This window comes from Pyxicephalus adspersus, chromosome 3 (genome assembly GCF_032062135.1).
Source record: "Pyxicephalus adspersus chromosome 3, UCB_Pads_2.0, whole genome shotgun sequence".
NCBI classification, from domain to species: Eukaryota; Metazoa; Chordata; class Amphibia; order Anura; family Pyxicephalidae; genus Pyxicephalus; species Pyxicephalus adspersus.
In genome coordinates, this window is record NC_092860.1 from 72714273 (window position 1) to 72723420 (window position 9148).

Below are 9148 nucleotides of genomic sequence, written 5' to 3' on the forward strand. Positions count from 1 at the left end.
ATACTTACTACAAATGAAAGTAGTTTAGAAAGCCATGTAATTAGTGAAAAAGTTACAGTCTACTAAAGCAACAATTATATGGAAAGGCTAGACTAAGGACAAAAAAGAAAAATTAACACGTTGTAGGAGGCCCAAAAGGTGGTACTTTGGGGCCATTGTATAGCAGAATCTGCTAAGCTTAAAAAGGACACTCGGGCTCTTTGTACACAACTTGAGACACTAAAAGATGCCAGTGGTACCCTTCAGTATGATTCGGAAGTTATGGCGAGAATTTTTGGAGACTTTTACTCCTCCCTGTATAGTATGGTACATGACTCACAGAAAGGAGATCAAGCTATCCTTAGATCACGCATCTCAGCTTACCTAGCCCGATGTGCATTTCCGGCCCTCGAGAAGGCGGCTATTGAGAAACTTAATGAGTCTGTCTCATCTGAGGAAGTAGCGGCCACAATTAAGGCCCTACCATTAAGTAAGGCCCCTGGGCCTAATGGTCTTTCCTACTTTATTATAAAATTTTTGCTGATACCTTGGTTCCATACTTATCTACACTTTTTAATGATTTTTTGGAGGGGAAGCCAATTCCCCAAACTATGTAACACTTCTATATCTGTGTTTCCAAAACCTGGTAAAGACCCTCAGTGTCCTACTAGTTATCGTCCTACTGCCCTTTTGAATTATGATTTAAAAATATTTACTAGAATTTTGGCCACTAGATTAGGGATGTATTTGCCTGGAAATATTTCCAAAGACCAGGTTGGCTTTATAATTTCTTGCCAGGCCGGTGACAACACTAGATGTACAATTAATTTTGCCCTGAATAAGCTCGACCAAGGGGCAGTGCTTCTGAGCCTAGATGCTGAAAAGGCGTTTGATCGGCTTAGCTGGCCCTTCCTCATGCAAACCCTAAGTTGGATAGGCATCTCAGGCCCTTTTCTCAGAGCTATCATGGCGCTTTATACAATCCCTTCGGCCGTAGTACATCTTACCCATGCAAATTCCCCTAAAATTGCAATTCAAAACGGCACTGGGCAGGGGTGTCCGCATTCCCCCTTATTATTTGCACTATGCTTTGAACCACTAGCTAGAATGATTCGGCAGGACCCTGATATTAAAGGGATCCCTATTAAGACTTTGCATTATATGCTGATGATGTCTTATTGACTCTTACTAACCCTCTCATCACCCTCCCAAATTTACATAGAATACTAAACGAGTAAGGCTCTCTGTCTGGCTATAAGATTAATACATCAAAAATGGAAGCTTTCTTTATAAATCTACCACTCCCTCCCCAACAGCAACTACAAGCGCAATACCCATACTGCTAGCGCTTAGATCATGTTCAATATCTAGGGATCTCTCTCACCGCATCGTATGGCACTTTGTATGCGGCTAGTTATCCTTCACTATTTAAAGGAGCTTTTTTTATGCAGAAGTGGTGTAAGTTACTATTATCTTTTTTTGGCCGTATCGCTTTAATTAAAATGTCCATCCTGCCAAAACTTTTATATTTTTTTGCAACGTTACCCATTCCAATTTCTAGCTCTTCTTTTGGAAGATTGCAGGCGGCTGCCCTCAATTTTATTCGGGTATATAGGCGACACCATTTGTCTAAATCAGTTCTATGTTCCTTTCGAGGAAGAGGAGGACTTGGTATCCCTTATTTTCTCAAGTATTATTTAGCGACACATTTGCGTCAACTTGCTTCTTGGTCTACCCTGCATTCTTTCAACAGATGGACGGAAATTTAGAAATTATAGTTGGCACCGATACACCCTAATTCTTTTCTTTGGAATTCATATCATAATTTCCCGGAGCATTCCCTTTTGGGTCCTATACATTTCTCACACCCCATGGTTCAACCATGGTGAGATAACTGCCTTTTTCAATTTTGCCATATTGTGAACCCCTGTACCAGATGCCTAATGTCATTTTAGGAGCTGAGGGACAAGTTTATGATTCCTCATACTTGCTTCTATGGATATTTTCAAATACGGCATTATGCCCATTTATTCATATGACAGAAGTTGAGAAACTGTGCACCGGCGGGGGGCTAATTTCTGCCATATACTTGATATTAAATACTGAACCTGCATGCCCCTTTGTCAAACATGGATATATAATGAAATGGGAAAGTACCCTAGGCAGAGAACTACCTCTTGAAATCTGGAGAATTATATGGGACAGTGCTTGTAAGAGCTCAATTTGCACTATATATAAAGAAAATGCATACAAGATACTAATGCGGTGGTATCTTATTCCAAATAAACTACATGCGATTTTCCCAAATGTCAGCAGTATGTGTTGGAGATGTGGTATGGAGATTGGCACTCTATACCATATTTTCTGGTCATGTTCACTCATAAGGCCATATTGGGCAAAAGTTAATACCCTTCTTTCAGAGATACTGGAAATTCCTTTTTCGCTCGATGCAGTTACTCATCTGCTGGGCCTACCTACCGGTATGTCTAATCTTACTAAGTTGAATAGAAAACTAGCGTGTCACATACTCACTGCATCCAGGTCAACTTATGGAACATCTTACAGCTAGGATATATGATCGATATGAAAAATTCACAGCAATCTGGACCCCATGGGACTCCTATCTTTTATCAGCTATTAATATGTTTCACCATGTGACTGCTGGTCAGTGTGGATACTGACCAGATTAATCCTTGTGACAGCATTGTAGTTTTGCCTTGGGTTCACATATATTTTGGGATCAGACTCCATGCAAGGGGTACCCCTTCTAATTACTGGCTTGAATAAATCTAAAACCAATCATATAACACATCCAGTCTTCTCACTTCCCATGTCAGGGTGGAGATGTTCCTGTGCCGTCCATTTTATTATCTGCTTGATGTGAGTGAGCACTTCTGATTAGCTGCCTGTGAGAATATCCTTTTTGACAGACCGTATAATGACATCAACAAGAGGGGACAGACAGGGCCTCTGTAGCAATGGATCAGCAGCATCTCAGGGCAGAAGATTGGATTCAAATGGTTGGTGGCTAAACGCCAAATCAATGTGTACTAGTACTGCCAAAGTTTGTCTAGGCATAATTATCACCGGATGTAATGTTTAAAAAGGACCTTCCATTAAAGTAGAAGATACACTTATGTTGGCTGGCCCCTCTGCCCAAACAGCAGCTGTGTGCAGTTTCTCCAATATTCAGGAAAAACAATGCCCAGCACTAAGGAAGCTGGGTAAGAAAACATCCTAATTTTTCCTTTACAGATTTTGGACCTACATTAATCCGGTGGTTTAGAAGGAGGGAGGTGGCCTGTCCTGTTTAAGCAGACCCTACATTTTAGTAGGTTCCTTTTAAAATAAACAGTCCTGGAGGAAAGGTTGAGAATGAGTTAATCTGGTTTTTTGTTTTCAGTATTTCCTGCATCAATGACCCATCACAGGTATGAAGTTAAATAATGTTGTTTGAGTTAGAAGTAACAGATAAGAGATTTCTCTAGCTATTCTTCATTACACTATACATGCAACCCCTATTCATAATTTCCCTTGTTTTGGTAGCAAGTGTTCTCAATCTTATTGTGTTTGGGAGGGAGGATTTCATATAGCACAGTTCTATTGTCCAGTGGTGGTGGAACCTGTGTTCAAACCTGTTGCCCATAGTACAGATGACAGAAAAACAAGTCACAGGTTTTAAAAGGCATGCAACTATTAAGTCAAAGCCCGATATTCCAATGTAACTTTTAAATTCCACGTGACACCTGTCTATTGTTCATATTTGTGTTATCAAGACCATGTCACAGCACCACTCAATCTTTCCATGAGAATCATCTTAAATATGTCAGCAGCCCCAGAAGACACGAAGAGACATTACAGAAATCTTGCTTGACACCAAGCAGAGGCAGCTATGGAAAAGACATCAATCAAATTTGCTAGCAACAAGCAGGTGAGACACACTGCAAGTCAATAAAAACCATTATGGAAGGTAAAACCCATTTACCATTCAAAGTACTTTTACTTTACAAAGTATTGAATGCTTTAACTCACAATGTTTACCTAGAGCCAAGGACCTTACAGCAACTGTAAGACACTGGAGATTTAAGCGCACTGGTTTGTTTTTGCTGTCCTGTGCACACTTCTAAGTGTTATTCTCCCCTATTAACTACAAAAAAAAAAAAAAAGTGTGTCACCCATTATACAAATAAGATAAGAAATTTTATAAAATATAAATAAAATATTGGGGGGTAATCCATAAAAATGCTTATTGTCAGCCCATAAAAGGACTAATAATCAAATACATTTCCAGCACATCGATCGGCATTTTTTGGGGGGCCTGACAGAACATTCTCCTGAAAACTCCTTACATCTCCAAGAACAAAGCCAAAAAGCTTTAACATTACCAAATTAGTAAATTGCTCAAACCCAGTTCATAGATTAAGAACAGTTTTACAAAACAGTCATTTAATTCTCAAAAACAACCCAAAGAGAACTGATTTTTTTTAAATGTTTAATGACAGATTCTTCTTTACAGTTTAATCTTTCTTGGCTGCAGCCTTTCTCATGGCGGCCAACACATTGCTGAGTTCTTCTCTCTTTCTCTTAGCACGGATGTGAGTTCCAATCTGAAAAGGCAGAGAAGTACAAACTGTAAGTGCAACAGGTCACACGGTCAATGAGAAGTATACATAAATCCCTCAACATTAAGGTTGAAATTTGTTAGCAGTTTCCAGCAGCAAAAATAAACAGTAGGTATTAGCAAAGTAAACTATATCTGGACATCAAAACACATTTACTGTAACACAAATGGATGGTCAGGTTATTGGTCATGAAAGAAAGGATCCATGTCTGGAAATACAATGCATAACTTGTGAGTTTTGACAGATCCAGCTCTGCTCTGCACCAGATCATAATCATTTTTCACTAGCCAACTACAACAAATTGGATTTTTAACAATTTACAAAAGAATAAAACCTAAAAGGGAAAGTAATTAAAAAAACAAAGTAATATAAATATAAAATTTAAATATAATTCAGTCCAAATTTCCATGCAAAAAGCGTTACATTTTTTTCCCATGGAAATTTATTTTACATTTTAGGCTATAAAATTCTTAGGTATACCTCACCAAAATATGTCCAGTATTTAATCAATTTAATAGGCTTTAAATAAATAAAAACACAAAAATCTGTTAAAAATTTAAACATGTAATGCAAGTGTACAGTAGCATATGTGTATGTATGTATGTATATTATTTCTTTGTATTGGACTTAATACAGCTATTTTGTTTTGAATGCAAAATTATTTTGAATTTCCCGCCAATCCTCCAGTCTGCACTGACGCCACCGGGAAACCCCGAAGAACATGTCTGCATTTACCAGCTGGAGGGGACCAGCAGGACAACAGTGGCCAACAAATGCAGCAAGGTAAGGTTTTTTTTTTTTTTTAGGTTAAAGCTACCCCAAGTGTGACTCAGGATTACTGCTTTTTGCGGGTAAAATCCACACCTAGGGGGGTTAAGCCACCCTAAGGACATATTTACTTTACAGAGATTAGCAATGACAATCTATACTTCATAAAAATGCTAGCTGCCTGCAATTCTGATCCAGTAGCTTCAGAATTTCATTGCTGACCCAGTACAAGTATTCAGAGCAGGAGCCAAAATTTTCATGACTTGCATACTTGTTCATGTTATGTCAAAAATAGCTGTCCAGCTAGCATCTGTAGGGCTTTTAGGCCCCTACTGAATTGGGTGCAGATGAACAAATATGCTTCACTACCACTATGCACCTACATACCATTTACTGAGCTTCACATACTGTGCAATATGTAATGATATCAGACATTGCATACCACAGCAAAATTTCTGATGCACAGCCATTTGCATGGCTGTTTGTTGTGACAATGCCCCCATTAAAGGTAATGAAAGGGACCAGCGTCACAGCGGACAGCCATGCAACTGGCAATGCATTGCACTATAGCGCACAACAATGCACTTCCTTATAGTGTGAAAAAGGCTTTATTGTTGCCCGAAACTGATCTGATCAGGAATAATAGTCCTCAGTGGTCATTTAGCAATCCAGCATGGTGGATCACTAAATGACCACTGGGCACCTGTACAGATGCTATTTATATTTTCAATGTCAATCACAAACAATTGTCAAAACTTCTCCTGGATTAAAGCATACAGAGGAGGACACACCAATGGCAGCTGTATTTGAGACACTTTGCAGGTCCATTAGATGTGTAACATACACATTAGATCACTCTTACCCTTTTCTTGATGAATTTAAGAGCTCTTTTGTCCTTTGACACCTTCAACAACTCCATGGCACGTCTTTCATATGGAGCGAAGCCACATACTTCACGAATCATGTCACGGACAAACTTGGTGTGTTTTGTCAGGCGCTGGAAGACAAATTTTTGCACATATGTATCATTCAAGTAGTCTACACAAATTAAATAAAATCAGATAAATGAGCATAATCTGCTCAATGGAATTCCAGCCTGCTGGTATCAGTCAAACATGCAGCAGAGTGTTTTAAAAAAAAAAAAAAAAACCTTTAATGATAAACATCTGATTTATATATCAATAAGGAATGGCCTTGTTCTGATTAGTGCATGGTTGAACCTCAAGTGTGTGTTGAGGTTGCATGGTTGCATTAGTGCATGGTTGAACCTTGGCGTGTGGTATTGCACCAATACCTCAAAGACTACCCTAAAAAAGATGTAACTATTACACTGGCAGCTTTGCCAGCTTTATTTATTCGGGGTCAGGGTTCTCAGCTACTGTGGATCAGAACATCCATAAAAGTACCATACGCCCCCACTCTTAGATGGGTATTGTTGCCACCCACACTAGAGATTTTATGGTGTCCATAGATGTTACAGATACCAATGCTTGATGGCATTGCTGTCACTGATGATGGAGGACTTCAGCGGGGCAATCCCAGTGCTGACAGCAATGACGAGACAATGAATTTCAAAGCATGATAGCTCTCTATGCAGCCCTCTTGGAGTGTCAGGGGCCACACTTTATTCCCTTAATTTTCAGGTTGACCACTGCTGCACTAAATAGTCCGGTGCATAGAGCGAACCTGATAGTTTGCTAACTTATGCTGCAAGGGTCAGGCAGGTTTTATAGGCAAGGCAGCCATGGCACAATATATGCAAATTTAGTGCTTACTACAAGACTAATGTATTTACCAATTACATTTAATCTTGTACCACATTGTTTATCCTTTCCTAAATGTCTGTTTCTATGCAGGGCTTCTGTTTCAGCAGTGACAACTAAGAATACAATGTTATTATTGGGTTTTCCTGGCCAGCTAGGCAGTGTCCCCAAGCTGTCGGTACACTATGCCTTCATTCATCCCACACCAGCAAGCAGAAATTGCTTGTGAATGGGTCTGGCACCTGCACATTTCTATCATAGAGAAACAAAACAAGGTACCTAATCCATATAAAGTGACTGTTGTTGATATACTCACCCCTCTCCTGCGAGAGTGTCTGGGCTTGGTGACATTCTTGGTCACTGGATGGCCTTTATTAAGGCCTACAGCCATGGGGTACCTGATAGCCATTCTGCAAAGAAAGGAGAAACATTGTTCAGAACATAAAATAACCTGCAGCCAGGCGGGCAATATTAATGTAATACCATTAATCTTCAATACAAGCCGAGATAGCTAAAAAGGCGACAATCATTCCATACCAGAAAAATCACCCAACCAGACAGATCCAGGTAACACAAACTTCAGAAACATTCGCTTTTCTATAAAAACCTGTATTATCTTATTGTCACCATATTTACAGAAGACTAAAGTTCATTTAAAGAGGAGTGGAGTGACCTAATTAATGAATGTGGTCCGAGTGAAGGAATTTATCTGGAATTCCTGATCCATATATGTCAGGGGGATGCCGTATTTCCTATTAGATTTGCTCTAAATCTATGCTGCATATATATCTGTGATATTTATTCTGTTACCTATGTAGGGTCATATTAGAACCCACAGAATATCACACATCCCTCACAAGCTGCATGGTATATTGCAATGTGTGTCTATACCAGGCTGACATTCATTTCTCTGGAAGATTTTCATTAAACAATCCTGACTGATGCTCCGAGCTACAGGACACTGATAATACCTGCCATAGAAGCATGTAGGCTGCCATTACTGATCTCCATGGGGAACACTCATTGCCCGCCATGCTGATCCTCACTGACCGAAGCTGAATCACACTGCACACACTGGGCGGCATAGTAACACTGAGGATTGTACTGGGCAAGTAGACAGCACAGGCCTCCAATCTGCTGTGTTATGGGAACTTCCTGCCCTTCTAACCAAGTGCACACAGCTGTCTAAGCCAGGCGAGGGATGAAGCTTCGCACACAGCCATACACCAACAACACTAAACTTTCAGGACCGTCTCCCGGTAACATCTATCCCAGGTATAACGGGGCCGTAAGGAACACAACCCGGCAATATATATACGTTCCGTCAGCCCCGGTTCTCCTTTCTATCACCTACTTAGACTGTAACCGTTTACGCCTCGGATGCACAAAATATAATTTGGATTACAATTCCTCTCCCCATCTCATACCTCGCAGCTCTGATGGCGGACACACCGGAAGGAAGGAACAAAACCGGAAGTTTCGTATTTTACTTCGCTCGGACCTCCAAGGTGATAGAGTTTGCTAAAGCAGCCGCTCTAATAAAACCATAGATACTGAATGTCAAGTATAATATACAGTTACCAAATAATGTGTTGTTTTCTTAAAAACGTAATGGTCCCAATAAGATTACCTTGTAATTGAAATTGTAAACGTACTTGAGATTACACTGTAATAAATTGTATACGTTTTCTATGTTTACAAATACTGTACATAAACGTGCTGATATCTGCTAGTCTAATACTTGAAAAATGAGGTGATTAGGTTTTCCCTCCTATCCTCAATGGCCTGAAAGCAAAACTAAATTGAACAATTGTGAGCAGGCCAGCAATGTCTCTTCTGCAATAAAATAAACTGCAATAAAATCCACAAATTTGGCTCTATTGTGGGCGCTGGTATCTTTTTTATTAATTTTGTTCAATGATAAAAATTTAAAAAATGGTAACAAATGAGGAATAACATCCAACAAAGCAATACAAAGAAAATGTACATAATAATAATACAGATATTGCACCTTCA

General features: G+C 39.5%; 1 protein-coding gene across 1 annotated transcript; it reads right to left on the reverse strand.

Moving 5' to 3' along the window:
* Positions 1–4408: 4408 nt before the first annotated feature.
* Positions 4409–8698, reverse strand: RPL36 (ribosomal protein L36). Its single transcript, XM_072405203.1, has 4 exons — positions 8560–8698; positions 7449–7542; positions 6232–6366; positions 4409–4586 (listed from the first exon to the last, which is right to left on the reverse strand). The coding sequence occupies exons 2-4, from the start codon at positions 7539–7541 to the stop codon at positions 4497–4499; spliced, it is 318 nt and encodes a 105-aa protein (XP_072261304.1). The 5' UTR covers position 7542; positions 8560–8698; the 3' UTR covers positions 4409–4496.
* Between the last annotated feature and the right edge of the window lie 450 nt (positions 8699–9148).